Source organism: Podarcis erhardii (assembly GCF_964252035.2).
Source record: "Podarcis erhardii genome assembly, chromosome: 2".
Taxonomy (NCBI): domain Eukaryota; kingdom Metazoa; phylum Chordata; class Lepidosauria; order Squamata; family Lacertidae; genus Podarcis; species Podarcis erhardii.
Window position 1 is genome coordinate 114,033,929 of NC_138498.1, and position 27,870 is coordinate 114,061,798.

Sequence of the window (27,870 nt, forward strand, 5' to 3'; positions counted from 1 at the left end):
GAACAGAAATCGTGCAGTGGCAGAGCAGCAGCAGTGGGAGTTTCAGGTTAAGAACGGACCTCCGGAACGAATTAAGTACTTAACCCGAGGTACCACTGTATAGGTCCCTCCAAACGACCTGTTTATTAAGCGTTCCTCCTGATTTACTTGCACAAAGCTTACAGGGAACTTAGATTGCATCTGGCGGCCTTCATCTTGAGTTGTTTACAGAGGTTATACAACAATAAGCACCCCGGTTTTCTTGCTGGGTGTTTACACCGTTTCTCATTAATCATTCCTCCCTCCCACGCTTTTCTTTTTTTAAAAAAAAAATAATATTTATTACTTTTAAAAGGAAAGAAGACAGAAGAGAAAAAACAAAAGGGAAAAAAGGGGGGGAAAGACAATACAATACAATATATAAACAATACAAAACACAACCTAAACCCATTAAACTAAACACATTAAACTAAACTAAACCAAACCCACTCTCTAACCCTAGCCCTAAATAAAACAAAACAAGAACAATTTAAAAAAAATACATCCCCCCTTTTCGATACTCTTTCTTTCATTCCCTTGTTTCCTCGACCTCCTCTCACCTCCCTTTTTGTATTCCACTTCTACTAGTTATTTCAGCAAATCCTTTCCATCTTTCTCTATTCTCTATCATATAACATGTTTTTTTTAACCTTATTTTAACATTAAAACTAAAATACTTATATATGCTTAACTCCTTATAACATTTCTGCTAAATCCACCATTTTTCTATCACTCATTAATTTTGCGATATTTCTATATATAAACTTTAAATTTTCCAATCTTCTTCCATCAACTCCTCTCCCTGGTTTCAGATTCTGCCAGTCCTTTCTGTCAATTCCATATAGTCTATCAACCTGGAGATCTTATGTCCGAGGCTCTTAACTCTTTTCCAGGTCCCTTCTGCAGATCTTCTTCATATTCTTTAATGCTAGAGAGCAAATCTCGAGAAAACTCCATCCTAACAATGCTTTTATTCCTTCTGGACAGTTCAGCCAAATTTCCATAGTTGAAGCTAGGGTCAATAAAGTGTTTCAGGACGTGTTTCAAGATTCCTCCAAATCCAAAGGCCCCCAAAACTTCAGTCTCCTCCAAATCCAAGTCCATGTCCCAAAAGTCGATTAATCCCTGGATAGAGGGATCTTTCCAACTTTCTTTCTTCAGTCCAAGCCGGGATCCAATCCTCAAAATCTGGCTTTTTCTAGATTCAATCATAAAAGGCCTCAATTTATAGTCCTCAATTTGCTTCTGTAAAACTAAGGATCCCGCTTGCCTCCCTCCCACGCTTTTCAAGGCTCCCCCCCCCCTTCACTTTCCAAACCACGGAAAGTCTATCTCTCTTTTAAAAGTGGGTTTGTTGTGCTGGGGCAACAGAGCACTTTAATTGCATAAACTTTAATTTTACACTATGTGCTTGCCTCTTGGACTGAGGGCTGGTATTCCTGTGTGCACATATATATATCATGCTGATGTCAGAAGCAATAGCCAATCAGCATCACTCACATCCACCTTCTTCTGCAAAATTACAGAACCATTCTTTGAAGAGCTCAACCTTGGAGAACAGGTGTATGGAACCTCAAGCTCAGAGTACATTTCTGAGCACAATTCAAAGTGTTGGTGCTGACCTTTAAAGCCCTAAATGGCCTCGGCCCACTATACCTGAAGGAGCGTCTCCACCCCCATTGTTCTGCCCAGACGCTGAGGTCCAGCGCCGAGGGCCTTCTGGCGGTTCCCTCATTGCGAGAAGCAAAGCTACAGCGAACCAGTCAGAGGGCCTTCTCGGTAGTGGCACCCGCCCTGTGGAACGCCCTCCCACCAGATGTCAAAGAGATAAACAACTACCTGACATTTAGAAGACATATGAAGGGAGCCCTGTTCAGGGAAGTTTTTAATGTGTGACATTTTGTTGTATCTTTGTTGGAAGCAGCCCAGAGTGGCTGGGGAAACCCAGCTAGATGGGCAGGGTACAAATAATTTATTATTATTATTATTATTATTATTATTATTATTATTAGGGCCACCCTCAAGACCTTTCCTCAAGTCACACCCTCTGCCCAGCTATAGCCTTTTCTGGCCCTGCAAGGAGTGCTTTTGCTAGGTTAAATGGTGCTCTTGAATCCTGATAGTGCCTTTGGCTTGCCTAGGAGAAGAATAAAGGAGGGGGTAAAATCACATGTACAAACTAACTACAGTAGAAAGTAACTTTCACATTTTTGCCCCTGGCCCACTTTTGCCACAGGCATCTGATTCCCAAAAGGGAACACAGCACTAAAGGCAAATAAGGTTCCCAAATAAGGTTGGATGTGTCACTGAAAAAACAAACCCCAGATTCTCTTGCAGGTTTGCCAAAGGCATCTGGCTGGTCTTGCGAGAACAGTATGCTAGGCCAGGTGGGCCATTGGCCTGATCCGGAAGACGCTTCCTATGTTCTTACATTCTCTTTATAAGCCAGCCAAGGCAGCATCTATCACTGCCTCATGTGGGAGCAAATTCCATTGTTTCACTTCTCCTCCTCCTCCTCCTCCTTCTTCTTCTTCTTCTTCTTCTTCTTCTTCTTCTTCTTCGATCACTCGTAGCTGAGTAAGATTGTCTTCCATAAACACGGTTTTAACAGTGAGTCCATAAGTGGCGGGACACGAGTGGCGCTGTGGGTTAAACCACAGAGCCTAGGACTTGCCAATCAGAAGGTTGGCAGTTCAATCCCTGCGATGGGGTGAGTTCCCATTGCTCGGTCCCTGCTCCTGCCAACCTAGCAGTTTTAAAGCACTCAAAGTGCAAGTAGATAAATAGGTACCACTCCGGCGGGAAGGTAAATGGCATTTCCATGCGCTGCTCTGTTTTGCCAGAAGCGGCTTAGTCATGCTGACCACATGACCCGGAAGCTGTATACCGGCTCCCTTGGCCAATAAAACGAGATGAGTGCCACAACCCCAGAGTCGGCCACGACTGGACCTAATGGTCAGGGGTCCCTTTACCTTTACCATAAGCGACTGTGGAGGCCAATTCTGGATCCACACGTCCTTCCACAGTGGGGACCTAGGTTTCTGGGCAGGAGTTGATCACGGTGTGGATTTGCCAAGCATGCCTTCCTCTTAGCGCGTTTCTCCCTTTTGTCCTGAGTTTGAGCGTGTGGGGGAGCACCCTGTTGCAACAGCTTTAATAAAGATCAGGCTTACTAGCTGCTTTGATTCTCAATATTCTCTGGTTGGTCTCTGTTATTTCCTCCTACCGATAGAGAACCTACAAAAGGACTCTGTATGGGCTCTTGGGTACCCCATAAGGGAAAAGGAGCAGTTTTTTCCTCATAACACCTCCCCACCCTGCCCCCGGCTACCTACGCTACTGGCCATGTAATATACTAGGGCATGTAATATACTACTGGCCATGTAATATACTAGGGCAAAGTGCATAATTAAAAATGCATAAATTTATGAAAATAACAGACAAAAATGATTTATATCAGGGGAAAAGTGCTTTGTAAAAAAAGTGTGTAAATTAAGCAAAAGTACATACAAGTACATACATGCTGATGTGGAATTGGGGAGAGTTGAACTTACGATTGGAAAAATAAGAAACTGAAACTGATAAAGTTGCCCCTTGCTGTGTAGACATGACCTTAATCTTGAACTCACTTTGCTGTAAACATCTTTTTCCGAAGAACTGACTTGGCTGAAGACCTGCATGGATTTGGCCTCTTCTTCGGGCCAAAGTATCTGCAGGTGAAGGGCGTTTCACACCAAACAGGGCCCAAGCTACACATTCTGATTAAGGCACACACTGCTATGCAATCATGTTTGTTTTCCTAAATGAAAGAACTACAGGCACAAGGGACTCAGAGCTGCAGTTCGCAGGAATTGGGATTTCCCCCCTTGCCTGCAATTTGTTAAAGGGACAGCAGCAAACGAGGCATTAAACCTAATGTGTGGTTTGTCCCCAGGGGCAGAACCCAGAGGGTATATTTAGAGCTTGAAATACGCCTGAAAGAATATTCTCTGCAAAGGCATAAGTGAAGCCTGGGGCTGGAGTCTCATCTCTTCAAACGTTGCACAGGCAAACATTGCGTGGAAAGTTCCCGCCTCCCCCTGATGGAAATAAAGACACAAGACACCATTAATTAGGTTAATGGGCAAAAAATGGCCACAACTTTATTGGTTACAGGTAAGAGCGGTATTGGCTTAGGCATTGGTCCTAGGGTTAACCACCAGTAGGGGGAGTCCTGCTGATGCACAACAACTAGGAACTGCCCCAGGGTCACCGCTTGGGGGCGTGCCTTAGGCCCTCACCTCCATAGGCTTCAGATAGGGCCACACACACACACACCCCGGAATCCTTTATCGGACTACCCTTCAGTATGTGGGGCAGGTGATGGCGCTTCCTCCCCCCTTCATCTACATAACAATACCCTTACCACTGCCTAACCGCCAATGCCGAAGAAGTTGTGACGATTTGCTACGAGGTAGGCGAAAAACCAAGTGTATGAGCAGCATTGCACCCAGAATTCCTTGCCATTGTTTAACCTGTAAGAAGAACAGCAATGCAAATAAAGTCATAAAAATAAATTTTAAAACAATGCACATTTTACAGGACATTTGATAGTCCTGTTATATTTATTCATAGGGAAGAAAAAAAGAAAGAAAGAAAGAAAGAAAGAGAAGGAGAGTTTGGATTTGATATCCCGCTTTATCACTACCCAAAGAAGTCTCAAAGTGGCTAACATTCTCCATTCCCTACCTCCCCTACAACAAACACTCTGTGAGGTGAGTGGGGCTGAGAGACTTCAGAGAGAAGTGTGACTGGCCCAAGGTCACCCAGCAGCTGCATGTGGAGGAGTGGGGAATCGAACCCAGTTCACCAGATTACGAGTCCACCGCTCTTAACCACTACACCACATTGACTCTCATTGTGGCACCTCTCCCTTTTCTATCTGGGAGATTGTGGTGAACGGTGGTTGATCAATAAACACAGGAATCTGCATAATTGACTCATCTAGCTCAGAAGAGACTGGCAAGGGTTTTCCAGGGCATCAGCTGGAGTTGTTTTCCAGCCTTATCTAGACATGCTGGGGATGGAACCTAAGATATGTTGCATAAGAAGCTTGACCCAGAGGTCCAGACCCATTGAGCTAGGGCCCTTCCCCAGATGGGAGTTGGGAGTCAGGTTTTCCCCAGAAATTCTATCTGTCTGCCAATAAGTAGGAGGGAGTAGACTGAATAGATAAGAGGTTCCAGTGCAGGCTCAGCTATTTAACAAGCTGGGTGAGGAGCACACTGCAGAACATCTGCAGAAGATGTGTTCCCTTCTCTCCCCCTCCACCCAGCTTCAAAGCATGTTGCTGCTCTCCCTGCTCTTCTGCCTGGACAACGTGAGCGGATTCCTCCCCAACCACGAATCGGGAGGTATAGATCCGGCAGTCTTCACAGATGCTGACATCACGACAGCAGGGGTGCTGCGGGCTGTCGCCCGTTACATGGAGAGGAACCCGTTGCCTGGGAAGACACCTGTGGCCCCAGGAGAGCTGGAAAATATGAAGCCATTGGATGCTACTCGGCTCTTCAAGGCCTTCTACAAAGGTAAGCTCAGAAGGCATGGGCGTGAAGACTTCTCCTTGCCGCCCAATGCAACTGGACCTCGTGGCTTTTGCAGAGGATTGACAGCTTTTCCTCTTGCTAGGATTTTGACCTCATTTGCTTCCCAGCAGAACCAGGAGACTTGGATCCACAAATGCATGGTCTCATTGCTCCCGTCTATGTCAGTTGACAGAGCCCAGAAGTCCTTGCAGACTGCTCTAACGCAGTAGACCTTCTGGCCCCTGGTAACAGACCTGGGAATCACAGCTGCCAGTCTGAGCCTTTCCTCTTAAAAACCTACCCAAAAGGTAAAGGGAACCCTGACCATTAGGTCCAGTCGTGTCTGACTCTGGGGTTGTGGTGCTCATCTCCTTTATTGGCCAAGGGAGCTGGCGTACAGCGTACATGTGGCCAGCATGACTAAGCCGCTTCTGGCGAACCAGAGCAGCGCACGGAAATGGCATTTACCTTCCCGCTGGAGCAGTACCTATTTATCTACTTGCACTCTGACGTGCTTTCAAACTGCTAGGTTGGCAGGAGCAGGGACTGAGCAACGGGAGCTCACCCTGTTGCGGGGATTCGAACCACCAATCTTCTGATCGGCAAGTCCTAGGCTCTGTGGTTTAACCCACAGTGCCACCTGCATCCCTCCACCCACCCTAGAGATCTAAAAAAAACCTGGTTGTCAGCTTCCCACCCCTAAGTAGTCACTAAATCCCACTTATCTTAGGGGAGATTTGAGCATGTGGATCTCTCCTACTATCCCATCAAATGTCAAGGAGATGAACAATTATACAACTTTCTGAAGACACCTGAAGGCAGCCCTGTATCAGAAAGATTTTAATACAGTGGTACCTCAGGTTAAGAACTTAATTCGTTCTGGAGGTCTGTTCTTAACCTGAAACTGTTCTTAACCTGAGGTACCACTTTAGCTAATGGGGCCTCCCGCTGCCGCCGCACGATTTCTGTTCTTATCCTGAAGCAAAGTTCTTAACCCGAGGTACTATTTCTGGGTTAGTGGAGTCTGTAACCTGAAGCGTCTGTAACCTGAAGCGCCTGTAACCCAAGGTACCACTGTATCTAATGTTTCACTGTGTTTTTTTTACATTCTGTTGAAAGCCTCCCAGAGTGACTGGGGAAACCCTGTCAGATGGGCAAGGTATATGTTAAGAAATTATTACTATTATTACTATTACTATTATTATTTCTTCTTACTATTACCCTTTCGCCCTTCTGTTTTTCTTTCTCCATGCCACCCCCTTTTCTTTACCTCTGCCACCTCCTTTCCCTTGTTTCCCCCCACCCCACCCCACCCGTTCCTTGGTATTCCCATCAAATTAGGCTGAGGTCCACATGCAGTTCAGGGAGCAGAGCATATCCACCTCTGCTTGCGCACATAAGTGCCTTGGGGATCAGGACCACTTCAAAAAGCAGCTGCCTTTTCATGTGCAGATTTGTGTGGTTCCAAACTAATGGGACCTTTCCCTTTTTTCTTGCACAGCTGACGTCTCTCCCAGTCGGTTACTCAAAGCCATGCAGGAGCTTGTCGATGCGAACAATCAAGTGGAAACCGACCACAAGAAGGACAACAGCTACTTCTTCTACTGCGAAAAGATTGTCCAAAGTAAGAGGCGGTGTGGCTTTTGTGGGGTGAAGGTGCACGGAGCGATGTTTGGGGTGATGTGTTGGGAGTGCAGATCCCCACAGAGAGTAGGACTGAACCCTTTGCCAACGAGCAGGACGTGCTATCCTTCCGGGTCCTGCTTCAACCATGTGTTCCCTGTGACCCCTCTCCCCATCCCCCGACTTTGGTAAGTGATTGACAGGTGTGTGGCCCTGCCCACCTACCCAAGCTGGCCCACCACCTCCTGAAGGAGACTGTTCCACTGCTGAACAGCGCTTACTGTCAAGTCCGACCCTCCAGAGCAGGAGAAAATAAGCGTTGTCCCTCTTGCATGGGATAGCCCTCGAGTTGAGTCTCCTCTTTTCCAGGCTAAACATTCCCAGATCCTTCAACCTCTCCTCATAAGGCTCAGTTTCCAGACCCTTGACCATCTTAGTTGCCCTCCTCTGCACACGTTACAATTTAACATCCTTCTTAAATTGTGGTGCCCAGAATTGGACACAGTATTCCAGGTGTGGTCTGACCAAGGCAGAATAGAGTGGGACTATTACTTCCCTTAGGGACACGGGTGGCGCTGTGGGTTAAACCACAGAGCCTAGGACTTGACGATCAGAAGGTTGGCGGTTCGAATCCCCGCGACAGGGTGAGCTCCCGTTGCTTGGTCCCTGCTCCTGCCAACCAAGCAGTTTGAAAGCACATCAAAGTGCAAGTAAATAAATAGGTACCACTCTGGCGGGAAGGTAAACGGCGTTTCCATGCGCTGCTCTGGTTCACCAGAAGCGGCTTAGTCATGCTGGCCACATGACCCGGAAGCTGTACGCCGGCTCCCTTGGCCAATAAAGCAAGATGAGCCCCCCAACCCCAGAGTCATCCGCGACTGGACCTAATGGTCAGGGGTCCCTTTACCTTTATTACTTCCCTTGCTCTGGACACAATACTTCTCTTGATGCAGCCTAGAAGAGCGTTAGCTTTTGTTTGCCGCTGAATCGCATTGTTGACTCATGTTAAGCTTGTTGTCCACCAAGACCCCAGATCTTTTCAAATGTACTGCTAGTAAGCCAGGTGTCCCACATCTTATATTTGTGAACCTTACATTTGTCCCTGTTGGACTTCATTTTGTTAGCTTGGGCCCGGTTCTCCAATCTATTAAGGTCATTTTGCACCAAAGACCTGACTGCAGATGAGCTCTGTCCATTTATATAATAATAATAATAATTTATTATTTATACCCCAGCCACTCTGGGCGGCTCCCATTCAAATGTTAAAAACAATACAATTTAATAATTAAATATTAAAAACCTCCCTAAACAGGGCTGCCTTCAGAGACTAATCATCACTGAAAATTTCCTGCATTTAGAAAACATGATAAATATCAGAAGGGCAAGCAGAACATACTTTTTTTAGAAGCAAGACCTTGATCACTTTATTCCAAGACTTGTAGGCAGTTTCCACTGACGCATTCTGCATTTGTTTTCACACATGCCCCAATTCCTCTCTTCTGGCCAGTCTCTATATGGCACAGGTACAAAGAGTATGTTCCAATATGAATAGTTTAAAAAACAGTACAGGAAGAGATGGTAAAAAGAAAAAAAAACAGAGTCAACTTTTTAAAAAGTCCGTATCAAGCAAAATTATAAATATGCCAGACAAATCAACTCCAAAACAGGATTTATTGTGTTTTGTTAGTTATCAAAACTATAAAAAGCAAATAAATCAATATTTATAAAATAGGCAAATACCACTATTTAGTTACACAGCTATGATAACTTTGGGGGGGGGGGGTGCAAAGCAAAAACAAATTGGAATTTCTTCCCCGTATGGAGAATTGGTTGGTGTCTTCATCCCGAAACCCTTCAGAGCTTTTGGCTTTGTTACGTTTGCTGACGATCAGGTTGTCCCTTCCCTTTGTGGCAAGGACTTGATCATAAAAGGAATCGCCATATCCAAAGCTGAATCTAAGCATAATAGCAGTAGACAACAAAGAGGAGGTGATTGTAAATCTGGAAACCACCAATCAGAACAAGCAGTTCTTTCATCCTTTTGCATACTGAGAGTACTATCTCCAGCCCCTCGTTGTCTGTCAGTTGATCCCCCCAGTGACAGTTAAACTGACTTCAGCGGACCAGAATGAAGATGGTCCCCCGTCAAATGCACTGCAATGCACCTTACGGTACCATACAAATAATACATACAGTGGTACCTCAGGTTAAGAACTTAATTCATTCCGGAGGTCCGTTCTTAACCTGAAGCACCACTTGAGCTAATGGGGCCTCCCGCTGCCACCGCGCCACTGCTGCGCGATTTCTGTTCTCATCCTGAAGCAAAGTTCTTAACCCAAGGTACTATTTCTGGGTTAGCAGAGTCTGTAACCTGAAGCATCTGTAACCTGAAGCGTCTGTAACCCAAGGTACCACTGTAATGCACCACACCCATTAAAACACTGCTTAAACTAACAGAGTTTCTTTGCAGAGGCTAGGGGAGAAGATGGGAGACGAGGCAGAGAGAAAAGAGGGAAGCTGTATGAACGAGGACAGGAAGTGGGCCAAAACAAACAAGATGAATTTTAACAGGGAGAAATGTAAAGTATTGCACTTGGGCAAAAAAAATGAGAGGCACAAATACAAGATGGGGGACACCTGGCTTGAGAGCAGTACATGTGAAAAGGATCTAGGAGTCTTGGTTGACCACAAACTTGACATGAGCCAACAGTGTGACGCGGCAGCTAAAAAAGCCAATGCAATTCTGGGCTGCATCAATAGGAGTATAGCATCTAGATCAAGGGAAGTAATAGTGTCACTGTATTCTGCTCTGGTCAGACCTCACCTGGAGTACTGTGTCCAGTTCTGGGCACCACAGTTCAAGAAGGACACTGACAAACTGGAACGTGTCCAGAGGAAGGCAACCAAAATGGTCAAAGGCCTGGAAACGATGCCTTATGACAGTGAGAGCTGTTCGACAGTGGAATTTGCTGCCAAAGAGTGTGGTGGAGTCTCCTTCTTTGGAGGTCTTTAAGCAGAGGCTTGACAGCCATATGTCAGGAGTACTCTGATGGTGTTTCCTGCTTGGCAGGGGGTTGGACTCGATGGCCCTTGTGGTCTCTTCCAACTCTATGATTCTATGATTCTAAGTGTTTGGGGCTGTCAAACACCGCGGCAGGCCAGAAGGAGGGAATGGAGTGAAAAGGCAAGTGGGAAAGAGGGAGAAAGTGTGCAGTGAATGTTAGGCAAGCCAAACGGGGTGATGTCCAGTGGCGACGAAAGAAGGCAACTGAACCCTTCGAGTTAGGTCCCGTCAGCAGGGAGAATAGTTCTGCCTGGCATTGGTTCTGATTCCACTGACTGTTGGGCCTTATCCACAACGTACAGCTAAAGCACTATTATGCCATCTTAGCAGCAATGGCTTCCCCCCTCCCAGAAAGAATCCTGGGAACTGTAGTTTGCTACAGCTGCTGAGAGTTGTTAAGAGATCCATATTCCCCTCATGGTGCTACAGTTCCCACAGGGAGGCGGCCACTTTGGGCAGCAGCTACTGAGGGCTGGGGTGCAAGGCGTGTGCTACAAGGCCTGCCATGGAAGTCCGTGAGGTGGCAGAGGAGGTTTCTTCACCAGATTAGAAGTACAGTGGTACCTCGGGTTAAGAACTTAATTTGTTCTGGATCTCCGTTCTTAACCTGAAACCGTTCTTAACCTGAGGTACCACTTTAGCTAATGGGGCCTCCCGCTGCTGCCGCGCAATTTCTGTTCTCATCCTGAGGTAAAGTTCCTAACCCAAGGTACTATTTCTGGGTTAGCGTCTGTAACCTGAAGCGTCTGTAACCCGAGGTACCACTGTAATTCAGCTGCCAGCCTGGTGGGTTTTGAAACCATCTTGCCTACTAACTCGGTAGCAAAATGTCACACGGCAGCCTTGGGACTGCTCTAGCATCTTAGTCCAGCCCTGGGACTCAAGCTTTTGCGTGGACAGGCGGAGTCCCCAGATCCCGCGCGGTCCCCCCCATCATGTGGAATAACGACTCAAGACAATGTGCTATGGGATTAAATTGGACACAACTTTATTAAATTTCAAATGTGGGTAGACCTTGGCTCAGGCATTGGGCGTTCTCCCTCCCCAGTCCCCAGCCGGGGACCTAGGGAGCATCAGGGTTATCCAGTGTGTGTGGGGGGGGGGGATGGGCCGGCTCTGGAGAACATATGTTCAAGCAGAGATAGCTGCCCCCGTTACGCCGCCGCCGCCGCAGGGGAGAGCAATGACGACCTTTCAGCGTACAGTCAAAGCTTCCCTTCAGAAACCCCTTTAACGGGGAACCCTGGTATCGCCGCCGCAAAGAGGAAGATGGACTAAAGGATTCCGCCCAAGGCCTGATACCACCAAAGTTGTGACATTTTGCTACGGGAAAGGCGAAACCTGCCAATGCAGGGAAATTCCTTTCCAGCCCTTTAACAGTGACCTTAACGTAGCAGCGCCCGCATACCTGTGGAGACAGGTTAACCTGCAAAACCTGTGAAGAAAAGTTAACCTGCAGAATAAGACATTAACTGAGGGTGGGTAGGGTGGGAGAAGCTCTGGAGCCAAGTGAGGATTCCCAGGTAAGTCAATAGCCCTGGGAGCGGCCGCCGAGACCATATAACACCGGTCTTGAAAGACCTACATTGACTCCCAGTATGTTTCCGAGCACAATTCAAAGTGTTGGTGCTGACCTTTAAAGCCCTAAACGGGCTCAGTCCAGTATACCTGAAGGAGCGTCTCCACCCCCATCATTCTACCCGGACGCTGAGGTCCAGCGCTGAGGGCCTTCTGGCGGTTCCCTCATTGCGAGAAGCAAAGCTACAGGGAACCAGGCAGAGGGCCTTCTCGGTAGTGGCGCCCGCCCTGTGGAACGCCCTTCCACCAGATGTCAAAGTGATAAACAACTACCTGACATTCAGAAGACATCTTAAGGCAGCCCTGTTCAGGGAAGTTTTTAACGTGTGATATGTTACTGTATTTTTGGTTTTTATGTAAGCCGCCCAGAGTGGCTGGGGAGGCCCAGCCAGATGGGCGGGGTATAAATAATAAATTATTATTATTATTATTATTATTATTATTATTATTATTATTATCCTCCCTCTATTGTGTGGGCAGGTAATCCCTCCCCTACCTGGCCTGGTCTCCTTGGCAACGCTTCCCCCAGGTGGGATTGGACAACTGACTGAGGTAGGCGGAGACCTCCAGGTATCCCACCTGAGGGAAGGCAAAGCCAAGCCTGTGCTGTTGTAGCCGCTCCAGATCTAGGGGCTGCACACGTCCACGCAAAGGGCGCCCCCCGTTTTAGGCGGGGAGCGGTCATTGTGATTAGTTCTGCTCCCAGTGACCAACAGAGACCCTGCCCCCAAACTACAGCCTCTTGACCCACCCAGATGCCAGAACCGTTGAAATTACAAATCACCAAGCCTACAGCGAAGCATACCTCCAATCTTGGATCAAAACAGGGAGGGGTATCCTGTGGCCCGTCAAAGATTGTTGGCCTCTTCCACCCATCAGTCCCTGCAAGCACAGACAGCGCTCAGAGGTGACGGAAATTTGAGCCTCAGCAGCATTTGAAGGCCACAACGTCACCATCTCTGGAGTAAGAGGTTCCAGGGAAGAGGGAACAGCATCCCATTGGGAATCTGGTGTTTCACGGGTTTAATAATAATAATAATAATAATAATAATAATAATAATTTTTATTTATACCCCGCCCTCCCCAGCCAAGGCCGGGCTCAGGGCGGCTAACAAGCAATAATAAAAACAAGTTGAATGAATACAACTTCAGGGGACACAGGAGAAATTGGGGTTTTTAAAATTCTTCTATTTTATTTCTTTTTATTTAATGTTGATTTAAAGCATTTTTCTTCTTTTTTCAAAGACATTTTTATTCCATATAATCCTTTTTCCAACAATCCTTATTATCACAGTATAATCCCTTTGACTCTGCTGAGTCTTGACTTCTCTCCCTCTCAGCAGCTGGTATATACGTCACATACTTATTGCGTATATTATTGTCATAACTCTACTATTTTACATTGAAGGTATTATTCCAGTCCTGCTAGTGTCTTTAAGCTTTTGCTGTTCTCCTTTAAATATTCAATAAATTTACTCCAATTGTTATTGTATCTCTGGTCCTCTTGGTCCCGGATCCTCCCTGTCAGAATTTGGCAAATTCTGCAAAAACTGTCATCTTCACCTGCCAATCCTGGATGGTTGGTAAATCTTGTATTTTCCATTTTGGGGCCAGTAGGATTCTCGCGGCGGCTGTGGCATACATAAACAAATTCTGATCTTTTATTTTAATCTCTCTTAAAATTCTTCTGATTGCCAGGTATAAGCCAACTTCGAAACCTGCAGAACTCTATGCTGGCCAGCCTGAAAGTCCCCGTGAGCTCGTCGGCTTTGGAATCAGCTCGCCGTAGTGCTGGAAAAGCTCTTCACATCCTCCAGAAATTCTACAGTAACACCAACTGGGTTGAGCTGGGGAAAGACAAACCTTACGAACACCTATGTAAGTCCCAATGGCAACCTCCCTCCTTGGGCTGGATGTTGATTTCAGATGGGAATTGTCATAAAATCTGTTGATTAAAATTTAAGGTTACCAGACGTCCCCGTTTCCCGGGGACAGTCCCCAGATTTACAAATCAGTCCCCATACAAAATCCATTGAAGTTGAAAAGTGTCCCCAGATTCATTGAAAAAAAATCTGGTAACCTTCGATTAAATCTAAGACAACTTAGAAAGCTCAAAAGAAGCTGATGATACTGAACCTTCAAAAAATTAAATTATTCCAATCATGGTAAAATTACTCTCTCTCTCTCTTTTTTCTTCTTCTCTTTTTTTTGCAATCATTAATGCTGTTGTTTGACACTGCCCAGTTTGACCATCCTACAGAGTTAGACAAATTCATTCCAACTAGTCAATGGGAATCGGCCAAGGGACCCAAAGAACCTTTTGCATTTTTTACTAAGCCAATTTTTAAAACACATAGCCTGCTTTTTCCAGTTGTGGTCTCAAATCAGTTTACAGAATCATGATAAATCTGTCTGAGCTGCTGAATTACAGATTTAAGAGAAGTTCATTGTTGTTGTTGTTGTTTAGTCATTTAGTCGTGTCCGACTCTTCATGACCCCATGGACCAGAACATGCCAGGCACTCCTGTCTTCCACTGCCTCCCACAGTTTGTCAAACTCATGCTGGTAGCTTCGAGAACACTATCCAACCATCTCATCCTCTGTCGTCCCCTTCTCCTTGTGCCCTCCATCTTTCCCAACATCAGGGTCTTTTCCAGGGAGTCTTCTCTTCTCATGGGGTGGCCAAAGTATTGGAGCCTCAGCTTCAGGATCTGTCCTTCCAGTGAGCACTCAGGGCTGATTTCCTTCAGAATGGAGAGGTTTGATCTTCTTGCAGTCCATGGGACTCTCAAGAGTCTCCTCCAGCACCATAATTCAAAAGCATCAATTCTTTGGCGATCAGCCTTCTTTATGGTCCAGCTCTCACTTCCATACATCACTACTGGGAAAACCATAGCTTTAACTATATGGACCTTTGTTGGCAAGGTGATGTCTCTGCTAAAACAGCATCTTTCCCCCTTTCCTGTGTGTTCTACAGTAAACCCAGCCAGTCCTGTTTTCCCGGTTGCTCCTGCTTCTAAGAAGACCTGTGACAACTGCAAAAGGCTCCCAGGGTAAGTCTCATATTCTCCCCTCACCTCCTTCCATGGGCTTTGCTATGTACTAAGCTTGGATCCTAGAACAATAGGCAGGTAGGATCCTAGAATGATACAACTGATTGGCTCACAGGAGAAGACCAATCAGGCTCCAGGAGGGAGTTAATCAGCCTATTAGGCTGGTAGGTTCGTAGAATGCAACAACTGATAGGCCTGCAGGAGAAGACCAATCAGACTCCAGGAGAGAAGCAGAATCAGCCAATCAGACGGGACTCATTGTGTAAATAATGTATATAAAAGCCTGAGGTTTGGAGGGAAATTCCATCACTGTTTTACAAGCTGCAATAAAGAGCATGAAATCACTGCAGGACTCTATTTCAGGCTTACTGAGAAGTGGTTGAACCTATTGTTCTATTGTTGGCGCATGAGTTGGTGGCAACAAAGGAGCATTACTCCCTGTTTAACTCTGTGGCACCTTAATTTTTTTCCTCCTTTCTTTTGTGGTCTCCCACTGAGAGAGAGGGCTCATCCATACTTCCTTTTGTGCTGTGTTTCTAAGCGCAGAAACTCCTCTGTTTATGCTCCTCAAACCCAAAGAGATGCTACGTCCCCTACCCGTTTGTGCCCCCAAAAATGTAAAGCGGATGAATTCAATTCGTAACTATTGTCTAAATAAACTCTACTTTTTAATCTTTCAGACATATGGTAAAACCAAGTTATACTTAATGCGTCCCATGCTCCTAAAGTTACAAAATGACTTTTGCCATGTCATAGAATGATAGAACTGTAGAGATGGGACGGACACCAAAGGTCATCTCGCCCAGGCTTCCTCAACCTCGTCCCTTCAGATGTTTTTGGGACTACAATTCCCATCATCCCTGACCACTGGTCCTGCTAGCTAGGGATCATGGGAGTTGTAGTCCCAAAACATCTGAAGGGCTGAGGTTGAGGAAGCCTGATCTAGGCCAACAGTGTCAAGAGGGCTTTTTAAAAAATATTGTATTTTCCCCCTGAAAATTGTGGTGTGTTTTTTCTTGGGGGAAACAGGAAAAATTGTGGTTCCCCACCCCCCATGGCTTCAATACTTCCTGAAATTTTTTATCTGCTATTAAGACTCCAACTCCTGCCAGCCCCGGGCAGCAAGGCCAGTGGTCAAGAATGATAGGAGTTTAATCCAACAAAGTCTAAGGATCCCAAGTTCCCCATCCCTGCCCAAAACACTGGCATATACCTTCTCTCAACTATTTAGTACCATATTTTCCGGCGTATAAGACGACTGGGCATATAAGATGACCCCCAACTTTTCCAGTTAAAATATAGAGTTTGGGATATCCTCGCCGTATAAGACTACCCCTCTTCCAATGCACACCAAATAAATTTTTTTTTAAAAACCCAGTCTCCAGTCCGGCTTGGAAATCTGCTCCACTTCCCAGTGGCCGGGAGCGCGCTTAATGCTGTTGTTGGTTCCCTGCCTTTGTTATGAGCCTTTCCTTTTCTTTTACTGCGGGGGCTGCTTGGGCTGAGGCAGCGGCCACGTGTCTAGTTGTTGGGGCAACGCGAGGCCACCATTTTGGACCACGTGGTCTACTACCGGGAGCAGTTAGGGTCATTCTGTTGCTGGTGATTGGGGGGACTTCTGGGGCCAATTTTCAAGCGTATTTCTGCTTCATCTAGAGAGCTTGGTGTCCACTGATTTAATTTGCTGTCGTTTTGTCCTTTGGTGCGGAGTTGCTGCAGGAGCTGCTGCTGTAGCCAGCGTATAAGACGACCCCCGACTTTTGAGAAGAATTTCCTGTGTTAAAAAGTAGTCTTAGGTAAAGGGTAAACGGACCCTTGACCATTAGGTCCAGTCGTGACCGACTCTGGGGTTGTGGCGCTCATCTCGCTTTATTGGTCGAGGGAGCCAGTGTACAGCTTCCAGGTCATGTGGCCAGCATGACCAAGCCGCTTCTGGCGAACCAGAGCAGCGCACGGAAACGCCGTTTCCCTTCCCACCGGAGCGGTACCTATTTATCTACTTGCACTTTGACGTGCTTTCGAACTGCTAGGTTGGCAGGAGCAGGGACCGAGCAACGGGAGCTCACCCCGTAGAGGGGGTTCAAACCGCCGACCTTCTGATCGGCAAGCCCTTGGACACCACCCACGTCCAAAAATTCCAAAAGTAGTCTTATACGCCAGAAAATACAGTATTTGGAAAAATGAATCCTAGTGCACAGCCCTTGGTCTGGTTGGATGATGATGATGATTTTATTAATCTTTAGAAAGTATATCAAATGTGGTTTGGGGTGAATTGTCATAGTGCTGAGCAGCCTTCCCCTCCTCTCAAATAAATTACCGGTAATCAAAAAACAGTACATTTACCAACTTCCACATTGCTTGACAGAGGCCAGTTCTCATGTGATGGAAACATTGTGGTGAATGACCTGCTCACAAGTGGGTACAAAGCAGGACAGTGCACTTCCAAACCCAAAGGTAAGGCCAGAGATCATTGCTGGAGTTTATTTTGTTTTGTTGCCAGTTGTCCCCCATTTTTGCTTTATTTTAATACATGCACGATTATTATTATTATTATTATTATTATTATTATTATTATTATTATTATTATCAATTTATTTATACCCCAGCCAAGGCTGGGCTCAGGGCAGCTAACAATCAATAATAAAAACAAATTGAATGAATACAACTTAAAAACAAAATTAAAATACAACATTAAAACATTGAAACCTCATCGCAGGAGGAGAAAGGAAAAGAAAAAAGAAAGAGGGGGAGGGAATCAAATTGGCTCCAAGCCAAAGGCCAGGTGGAACAACTCTGTCTTACAGGCCCTGCGGAAAGAAATCAGATCCTGCAGGGCCCTGGTCTCATGAGACAGAGCGTTCCCCCTGTTGTGACGTGGGGTTTGTGATTTCAGCTCTCTTGACATAATATGCTGGAGACAGTTCTCTAGTAACACTTCTTTATTAAAAGCAACAAGACTGAAACCTGAGGAGGGGAGAGCTACATTTATAGGGACAGGGAACTAGCTAGAAAGGATACATTTTGGGGGGAACAATATCAGGCAATCACAGTCCTGCCTTTTGGAGGCAACCAATAAGACAGAGGATCCAAATACAGCAGCTTAAATGAACCAATAGTAGCTGTACCCTCTGGAACCAAAAGGCAGTTACTTTACCCTAATGCAAATACAGACAACAATAATACAGATATAAAATCCCTTGACTCAATACACAACACCCCTCGCCCCCTAGTGAGCACAGCAGACGTAATCTCTCAGGTACTGTGGGGTCCTACAACTTCTACTTGATCTCCTGACAACAGGTGTTGCCGGTTCTGGATTGGGTGTCACCTGTGGTAGGGGGGCTGCTACAGGGGTTTCGTCAGGAACAGATGGAGTCCCAGACATCTCGGGGTCCCCTACCTGTACCTCGTCATCCTGAGGACTAGCAGACCCTGGTTCATTTGCTGAAGCCCCTGGTGATTGCACCTCTGGGCCATTTTCACTCTGGTCTTGCAGCTCTGCGTCGTTAGCCAGGGATGAATTATCAGACTCCTCCCTGCTGAGCGCCCGGCGCCTCAGCTGATCTATATGTCTCTTCCAAACTTGCCCATTTTCCAAGGTCACGTAATAGGACACAGGTCCACTAGCCCGGGTGACCACACCAGCCACCCACCGCGAACCTCGTGAATAGTTCCTCACCCAGACCAGATCTTCAGGGGCAAAATACCTTGTTGTGTCAGTCTCAGCCTGGGGGTTTGCTCTTGAATTACGGTTTGGCATTTTATCTGGGTGGACATAATCCAACACCGTTACCAATCTTCTACCCAGGAGCAGCTCAGCTGGCGACTTGCCCGTCGCAGTACACGGCGTCGCATGCTGCAAAAATAACATTCGCGCGATGCGAGCTGACCAGTTACCCTCCATTAAGCGCGCAATGGATTCTTTGGCTGTTCTTACCATGCGCTCCGCCTGCCCATTGGAGGATGGGTGAAAGGGCGTGGATGTGACCCCTCTTATGAAGTTATCAGCCAAGAATGCCCTGAATTCTTGGGATACAAAAGCTGCCCCATTATCTGATACAATGGTCTCAGGTAACCCGTGGGTTGCAAACAGCTGCCTCAACACCTTGATTACGGCAGCTGATGCCATGCTAGGGACCATCGCCACTTCTAACCATTTGGAATATGCATCGACGATAACCCAAAAGACCTTCCCCTGGAATGGCCCAGCAAAATCTAAGTGCAGCCGGCTCCAGGGAGATCTGGACTGCTCCCACCAGTGAACTGGTGCTCTGGCCACTTCTGGCCGCACCTCTTGGCATGCCTTGCATGTTCGTACCCATTGTTCTATGTTCTGGTCCATTCCAGGCCACCACACATAACATCGGGCTAGCGACTTCATCCTGACCATTCCCGGGTGTCCCATGTGAAGCGTCTCAAGAACCCTGTTTCTCAGTGGTGCTGGGATGATCACCCTATCTCCCCACAGGAGACAACCCTTATGCATGGATAACTCGTGCTGCCTTGTCGCATAAGGCCTGAATTTGTCTTCATGCGGACCACCTGGCCACCCCCTCCCCACCCAAGTGAGCACACGGGAGAGAACAGCATCTTTCCTCGTTTTCTCAGCAATATCAGTAGCCGTTACAGGAGCCCCCGGAAGTGTTTCCAGCATCATTATGTGCTCCGCTGGAGCAGGATCCTCATTGCTCCCGCCAGGAAGGGGCAATCGACTCAGCGCATCAGCGTGGCACAACCGTTTTCCCGGCACATGGGTCAAGGTGTACTGGAACCCGTTCAGGAATATAGACCAACGCAACATTCTGGGGGAGAGAATTTGTGGCGTTTGTTTGTTCGGGTTGAACAACCCCAACAGTGGTTTGTGGTCCGTTTCAATGGAGAAATGGTGACCGTACACATAATCATGGAACTTTTTGATTCCTGCCACAATTGCAAGCGCCTCTTTGTCAATTTGAGCATAGTTGCGCTCCGTGGGCGACAACGTACGGGAATAGAAAGAGATGGGCTTTTCCGACCCATCCGGTTCCCTATGACTCAGCACCGCCCCCAGGCCGTATTGAGAGGCATCACATGCCAGGACCAGCGGCTTCGATTCATCATAATGAGCAAGGACGCTCTTGCTACTCAGCATTCCTCGCAAGGAGTCAAAAGCCTTCTGCTGCTCCTGCCCCCATTGCCACACATTCTTTTTCTGCAACAGTCTATGTAATGGTTCAGCTACCGAAGCTTTCTGGGGTAAGAACGAATGATAAAAGTTAATAAGTCCCAGGAATGACTGCAACTCCGTCTTGTTCTGTGGTCGTGGAGCCTCGATGATGGCCTTAACCTTAGCATCTGTGGGGTGGATGCCTGATGCATCAATTTTAAACCCCAAAAATTCCACAGTTGGCACCCCAAAACTGCATTTTTCCTTTTTTAGTTGCAACCCCACCTCCTTGAACCTGAGCAACACTGCACGGACACGCGCAACCAGTTCCTGTGGGTCTTTTCTAGCAATCAAAACGTCATCAAAAAATGGCAAGACCCCCGGCAGACCTCTTAACAGGCGTTCCATGAGCCCTTGAAAAATCCCTGGGGCCACACAAACTCCAAATTGTAATCTGTTAACTCAGAACGCCCCTTTATGTGTGACAATAGTCTGTGCTTCCGCTGATTGTGGGGTTACTGGCAGCTGTTGGTAAGCTTGTGCCAGGTCAATTTTGGCGAACACCTTGCCCCCAGCCAGTTTAGCCAACAGATGTGATACGACTGGAATGGGGTATGAGTTTCCCCTGAGTGCCTTATTGATAGTACATTTGTAATCAGCACAGATCCTGACTTCCCCATTTGCTTTAAGGGGCGTGACGATTGGAGTCTCCCACTTAGCGGAGTCCACGGGTGAGAGAACTCCCTGCTTGACCAATTTATCCAGCTCTGCTTCAATCTTGGGTTGCAGTGCAAATGGCACTCGCCTTGGTTTGAGTCAGATTGGGGCCACCCCAGGGTCCAATTCGAAGTCAACTGGGGGCCCTTTATAACAACCCAGTTTTCCATTAAAGAGACCAGCAAATTCTTTGCATAATGCCTCGCTCATCTCAGGGCAGGTTTGGATTGAATTAAGCCCTGATATACTCAGTCCCAGGGCGGGGAACCAGTCAGTGCCCAGGAGACTGGGGCGACTGCCCTTCGCAATCACCAGTTTCAGTACCGCCTGTTTGTCCCCGAACTGTACTCTCACGGCACACATTCCCATGACATGGATGCGGCCCGCTGAGTATGACTGCAAAGTTGCCGGGAAGGGCTCCAGAGGGGGCAACTTACCCCTGGGGAAGAATGTCCTCACGGTCTGGTCCGACACGATAGTGAATCCAGATCCGGAGTCCACCTCCATGTCGCACAGCTGACCCTCAATCTTCACCTTGACGTGTGCCTTGCCTTGCGCTGGAAACTGCACGACCCTCCCGTTGATCTCCGTTACGTAGTGGCAGTCCTTTAGAACATGGTTTGCTGTGGGCGATCTGCGATGCTCCAGTCTAGGTGCTCCTGTCGCTCCCAACGCCGCCGATCTACAGACCCTGGCAATGTGACCTGTCTTTCCGCACGTCCGGCACATAGCATCCCGGAAACGACAACTCTTCCGCTCATAGTTTCCGCCACAACCAGGGCACCTGCCTCGGTGATCTTTGTGCACTGTGCAGGCCTGACGCACTGACTCGACCCCACGGACTGGGCTCTGGCTCGGAGTAGCCTCTAGCTCGTCCATGGCATGCGCAACTTCTATCTGTGGCTTAGGGGCCCTGCGACTGGCATCAAGCTCCTCTCTTTCATAATTCTCCGTGGCAGTGGCCTCCTTCAAGGCTGAAGCAAGGGTAACCACTTCTTTAGCCACGATGCGTCTTCTGGCTTTCTTGCTGCTCAGACCACCGACAAACCGATCCAGAAGAGTCTCTTCCAGATCTTGGAAGTCGCAGTGCTGAGCGAGCTTCCGCAGTTCAGCTAGAAATGCAGATGCAGACTCCCCAGCACGCTGCTGCCTCTTATGAAACTCCATCCGCCGGGCCATCTTGGTCTCAGTAGGCGCTAAATGGCTTGTTAGGCAGGCAAGAATATCTTTGAGAGATGTCTCACTTAGCTTCGCTGGGGCAAGCAATGCCTTAGCCAGCTTGAAGGTCTCAGGCCCACAGTAGCTCAGGAATGTGGCCCTTCTTTTGCTGGCATCGGTGATCCCTTGAGCCACTGCGAAGAACTCGAAGCGTTCGACGTAGTCTTCCCACGTGTGGGGCTCTGATGGCTGGAAGGGCTCCAATACCCTTGGACTCTCCATTGTCCTGTGGGCAGGGTCGTCTTCTCAGCCGGCCAGTGAGTCTTGTTCTTAGCTACAATCCGGACTCTGAGGCAGGGCTGCGTTTAACCGCTCCTCAGCATTCCGGATCCCACCTTCGTCGCCAGTTGTTGTGACGTGGGGTTTGTGATTTCAGCTCTCTTGACATAATATGCTGGAGACAGTTCTCTAGTAACACTTCTTTATTAAAAGCAACAAGACTAAAACCTGAGGAGGGGAGAGCTACATTTATAGGGACAGGGAACAAGCTAGAAGGGATACATTTTGGAGGGAACAATATCAGGCAATCACAGTCCTGCCTTTTGGAGGCAACCAATAAGACAGAGGATCCAAATACAGCAGCTTAAATGAACCAATAGTAGCTGTACCCTCTGGAACCAAAAGGCAGTTACTTTACCCTAATTCAATTACAGACAATAATAATACAGATATAAAATCCTTTGACTCAATACACAACACCCCCCAGGCCGGAGCCAGTGTTGAAAAGGCCCTGGCTCTGGTTGAGGCTTATCTAACTTCCTTAGGGCCTGGGACCTCTAGGGTGTTGCTATTTATGGACCTTAAGGTCCTCCGTGGGACATACCGGGAGAGGCGGTCCTGTAGGTATGAGGGTCCTAGGCCGTGAAGGACTTTAAAGATCAAGACCGGCACCTTAAATCTGACCCTGTACTCCACCGGGAGCCAGTGCAGCTGGAAAAGCACTGGGTGAATATGTTCCCATGGCAGAGACCCTGTGAGGAGCCTCGCTGCAGCATTCGGCACCCGCTGGAGTTTCTGGGACAGCTTCAAGGGCAGCCCCGCATGGAGCGATAGCTCTAGTACTGTACTGGAAACCAGACGGGCAAATTCCAGATTACTTTAGCCTCCGTGATATGGTGGTTGGGGGAGGGGTTATAGTTGTGATTTATATTGTATCTTTTTATGTTAGGTTGGGGTGGTCATTTCTAAGAAGAGCCACAAATTTACAGAAACTTGATAATAAAATTTTTAAAAATTGTCCAGTAGCACCTTAGTGACCAACAAAGTTTGTTCTGGGTATAAGCTTTCATGTGCATGCACACTTCTTTGGTATCTGAAGAAGTGTGCATGTACAATACCCAGAACAAACTTAGTTGGTCTCTAAGGTGCTACTGGGCAACTTTTTATTTTTTTTATTTATTTTGTCTGCATCAGACCAACATGGCTACCTACCTGAATTGATAATAAAAAACAGATTAAAATTCCAACTTATCCATTAATAGTATCAACATACAGAGACATATTTTAGTGGCCTTATATTTGCATTTTATATTTCTTTGGATTTTAAAGATTTATTGTGGATTTGTTTTTATTGTATTATATATATATATATATATATATATATATGCTTTCGTAGATTTTCACGGGTACAGGAATGCAGGTTTTGGTGTCCTCGGGTGTCTTCCCGTGTAAAAGTTGGGGTGTCTAGGCGACGTTTCGACGAGGTCTCACTCGTCATCTTCAGGCTGGTGCTTTCGGCTTCTTGTTACTGGAACAGAGCAGGATCTCAGTGTTTGAGTTCCTATAAATACTGTAGAGGGGGTGTGGTGTATAGCCTCCAATGTTCTGGGCAGAGAGGAAGTTCCCAGGCTAGTGTGCCTTTTCTTCTTTTGTTCCTTAATTACTTGAGAGATATCTTGAGTGATTTCTTGAGTGATATCCTGAGTACCACTTAGGTGGGTCATTAGGTGTGGATTAGTTGTTAAAGTCTTTGTGTCTTGACCTCTTGAACTTTGTGAAGAGTTTTCCTGAGAAGATGGCTGTACTGTACTGTAACAAGAAGCCGAAAGCACCAGCCTGAAGATGACGAGTGAGACCTCGTCGAAACGTCGCCTAGACACCCCAACTTTTACACGGGAAGACACCCGAGGACACCAAAACCTGCATTCCTGTACCCGTGAAAATCTACGAAAGCATATATATATATATATATATATATATATATATAACGTACATAGATGCAACATTGCTCTGATCCAGTCCAGCTTATTATTATTTCCTGTATTGTCTTTGTAGGCAAATGTGGACATGGTGGAAGAAACGATCCGCTGCAATACTTCTCTCCCACGGGGGGGATCAACAAGGAGACAAATGACCCCCGCCTCTCCCCACATCATCAGCTGCATCAACAAGCAGCCGAACTGGCAATACAAGCCACAAGGGACTTCTTTGTAGGAGATGGTATGGTTCACAGTCAAAACCATAGGGACACCCACATTCGGTGGCAGAGTTCCAGCACCAGGAAGCGGAGAGCAGTCGGGGTCGTGGCTGGCGCACACCCTTGGGGGCATGGCGTGCCACCCGCAGGGGCATGGCACCCAGTGTGGGTGGGAGGCAGCCATGTTGGCACCCCACCAGGATCGCGCTGTCAGGGGCGGTGCACTCCCCCTGCCCCCCTCTTCCTCCGCCGGTGCCCACATTGTTGTCTTTTCAGCACAAAGCTCATACTTTTTTCTATCTTCCAGGCCACTTATGATCTTGCTTTTATTTTAGTCCTTGTAGCATGGTTGGTGGTTTTAGCTCCTGTGGTTTTTGGTGGTTCTTTTCTTCAGGTGTTGTGTTTTGTTTCTGTCCTTATGTGTTGCCCTTGTTTTTATGCTTTAGGGATTTTATCCTGGGTCGGATTTTTTTAAGGTATATGGGCCCCTTTTGTATGTTACTGTAAACTATGGTTAAAGATAAAGGTAAAGGGACCCCTGACCATTAGGTCCAGTCTTGGCCGACTCTGGGGTTGCAGCGCTCATCTCGCTTTATTGGCCGAGGGAGCCGGCGTACAGCTTCCAGGTCATGGGGCCAGCATGACTAAGCCACTTCTGGCGAACTAGAGCAGCGCACCGAAATGCCGTTTACCTTCCTGCCGGAGCGGTACCTATTTATCTACTTGCACTTTGACGTGCTTTCAAACTGCTAACGGAGCTCACCCCGTTAAACCATGGCTAGCAATGATTAAAAGGTGAACAAACATCATGATGTCCAAAATAAGGGTGTAACTTACATAGAGGTGAACAGCGTACAGACGTATCACGAAAGTCAAACAGAATCAATTCCGGAAGTCAGTTCGACTTCCAAAGCACGGCTTCTGATTGGCTGTAGGAAGCTCCTGCAGCGAATCGGAAGCCACAGAAACCCCGTTGGACGTTTGGCTTCCAAAAGAACATTCGAAAATCAGAACACTCACTTCTGGTTTCTGATTGTTCGGGAGTCAGAACGTTCGACTCCCAAGGTGTTCGGATGCCGAGGCATGACTGTAATGTCCTGGCAACTGCTACTACTTAGGGGTTTCAACTGATACATGTTTTAAAAAGGTAAAGGTAAAGGACGCCTGACAGTTAAGTCCAGTCACGAACAACTCTGGGGTTGCAGCGCTCATCTCGCTTTACTGGCCGAGGGAGCCGACGTTTGTCCGCAGACAGTTTTTCCGGGTCATGTGGCCAGCATGACTAAGCCGCTTCTGTCAAAAGCAGAGCCGTGCACGGAAACACCATTTACCTTTCCGCAGGAGCGGTACCTATTTATCCACTTGCACTTTGACATGCTATCGAACTGCTAGGTTGGCAGGAGTAGGGACTGAGCAACGGGAGCTCACCCTGTTGCTGGGATTCCAGCCACCAACCTTCCGATCGGCAAGTCCTGGGCTCTGTGGTTTAACCCACAGCGCCACCCGTGTCCCTAAACATTTTTACTTACCTTTAACATATTGTTACAACTGTTCTTTTATAGTACAGAGGAACAAGGGACAGAAGGAATCATGAGGGAAGTGGTGACTGGCCTCATGGCCACATTGTGGTGTGTGTTTTTTTACATAGCACACACAAACATTGTGATTTGCAATATATCACCATGTTGAATATTATGAAACCATGATCTGGACTTCAAACCGATTTTTGACAATGCATCCATACCTTGCCCAGCCCTACTGTGTTTGTGTGTGCACGCTATACAAAAAATAGCCAATGCCTCTTAACACAGCTCCATCCATATTTCAGATATTTTGCTGCCGATATATCACAATGTTGAAAACCAGCTCTAGACCTAACCTGTTTTTACTCTGCATTTCACTAGGGTACGGCCTCCTGGACAAGGTGGGCAGCGATACCTTTAAGAAGTTTTTCAGCCTGGAAGGCTATTCACTCACCTTTGTAATAGACACAACCGGCAGCATGTCAGATGACATAAAACAGGCCCAAACCACCTGCATTGAGCTCATCCGAAAGTATTCCAGCTCCCCAGATGCACCCTTTAACTACATTCTTGTTCCGTTCAATGATCCAGGTGAGGATGCAAAGTGAAAGAGTTGATTTCTCCCAAATGAGTCCACTTGGTCTCATAGCTATCAACTTACAGATTTGAAAATAAGGGACCAGCAGCCTTGAAAATAAGGGATCAGCAGCCAAAATAAGGGATTTTCAGAGCACAGGTATGTTCAACTTCTGAGCCCCTCCGAGCCAAAGGCAGAAAGCCCAGCCAGCAGCCAAACGAAGCCTCAAGCAGTGGTTCCCACAGCGCAGCAACCCGGCAAAGGGGATGCAGCAAGGAAAACCACCGTCACCTCTCCGCTGGGAAGCGCTGAGCAAAGGCGAGTCCCCAGGCAACGCGGCCGACTTAATCGGCGCAAGGCATGCAAGCTCCACCCCCCAGTCGTTCTTAGACTCCTTATTGGGAGAGCAACGCAGCCAAGCAACACAGCTGGAGCCTCCCTGGCTGGCAGAGAGGGAGGGAGAGGAGCTGCTTCCTTTGAAACACGGGAAATTTAAGGGACATCATTAATAAGGGACAGCAGCGGGACATGGCGCTGGGATAAGGGACTTTCCCGCCAAATAAGGGACGGTTGACAGCTATGCTTGATCTGGAATTGCTATCCTTTTTGCTCACTCTTCACAGTGAACCCAAACAGTGTGTGAGGGCCCACAGGAACTGTGGCCCTCCAGGTTTTATCAGAGACTACAACTCCCATCATCCCTCACCATTGGCCCTTGGTGGCTGGGGTGCTGATGGGAGTTGGAGTGCAACGAGAAGGGGAGGGTCATAGCTGGTGGCGGCGGCTGCATTTATATCCCAAACGTCGTCTTGAAGGAGCCCAGGGAATGATAAATTTGAATAATTGATATGCTGCCCTTCTATAAATAAATAAAAAATTCAGGACAGCTTGGGAACGGAACAATGAGAAGTCTTATAAAAACAACCATGACATCGAAAGACAGCAATCAAAAGTGGTACAAAGCAGTACAGATCAAATGTGAAGTTACCCTGTAATCAAAAGTTTTCTGTGTTGCCCTCCTGTTTCTCAGAATTGTTTTGTGGCACTGTTGTTTTTTAATAATAATAATAATAATAATAATAATAATAATAATAATAATAATAGCAGCTCCAACATTAGGCTGTCCAGTGCAGACTTCCTGAATGCATTGAGGTTTTTCAGGACAACTGAAGTCGAAGCTTCTTGCTTGCAGCTTTTGCTTCTATCACAGTTCATAGATAGAAGCGGGTGCAGCACTACTGATATGCCCCTGAATTGCACCATAATTGTGACAGGTATTTTTAATGTATACAGTCATACCTTGGGTTACAGCTGCTTCAGGTTGTGTTTTTTCGGGTTATGGACCACCGAAACCCAGAAGTACCGGAACAGGT

The 27,870-nt window shown here is 47.1% G+C and overlaps 1 protein-coding gene across 1 annotated transcript in view; it reads left to right on the forward strand.

Moving 5' to 3' along the window:
• The first annotated feature begins 5,192 nt into the window (after positions 1–5,192).
• LOC309336545 (von Willebrand factor A domain-containing protein 7-like) overlaps positions 5,193–27,870 on the forward strand; it is a 43,765-nt gene continuing 21,087 nt past the window's right edge. Inside the window, exons 1-7 of the mRNA XM_081852481.1 lie at positions 5,193–5,585; positions 7,084–7,206; positions 13,546–13,725; positions 14,825–14,900; positions 17,266–17,354; positions 24,256–24,420; positions 26,302–26,511. Of these exons, the coding sequence (XP_081708607.1) occupies positions 5,303–5,585; positions 7,084–7,206; positions 13,546–13,725; positions 14,825–14,900; positions 17,266–17,354; positions 24,256–24,420; positions 26,302–26,511 (1,126 nt within the window). The 5' untranslated portion in view covers positions 5,193–5,302. The remainder of the gene's footprint in view (positions 5,586–7,083; positions 7,207–13,545; positions 13,726–14,824; positions 14,901–17,265; positions 17,355–24,255; positions 24,421–26,301; positions 26,512–27,870) is intronic.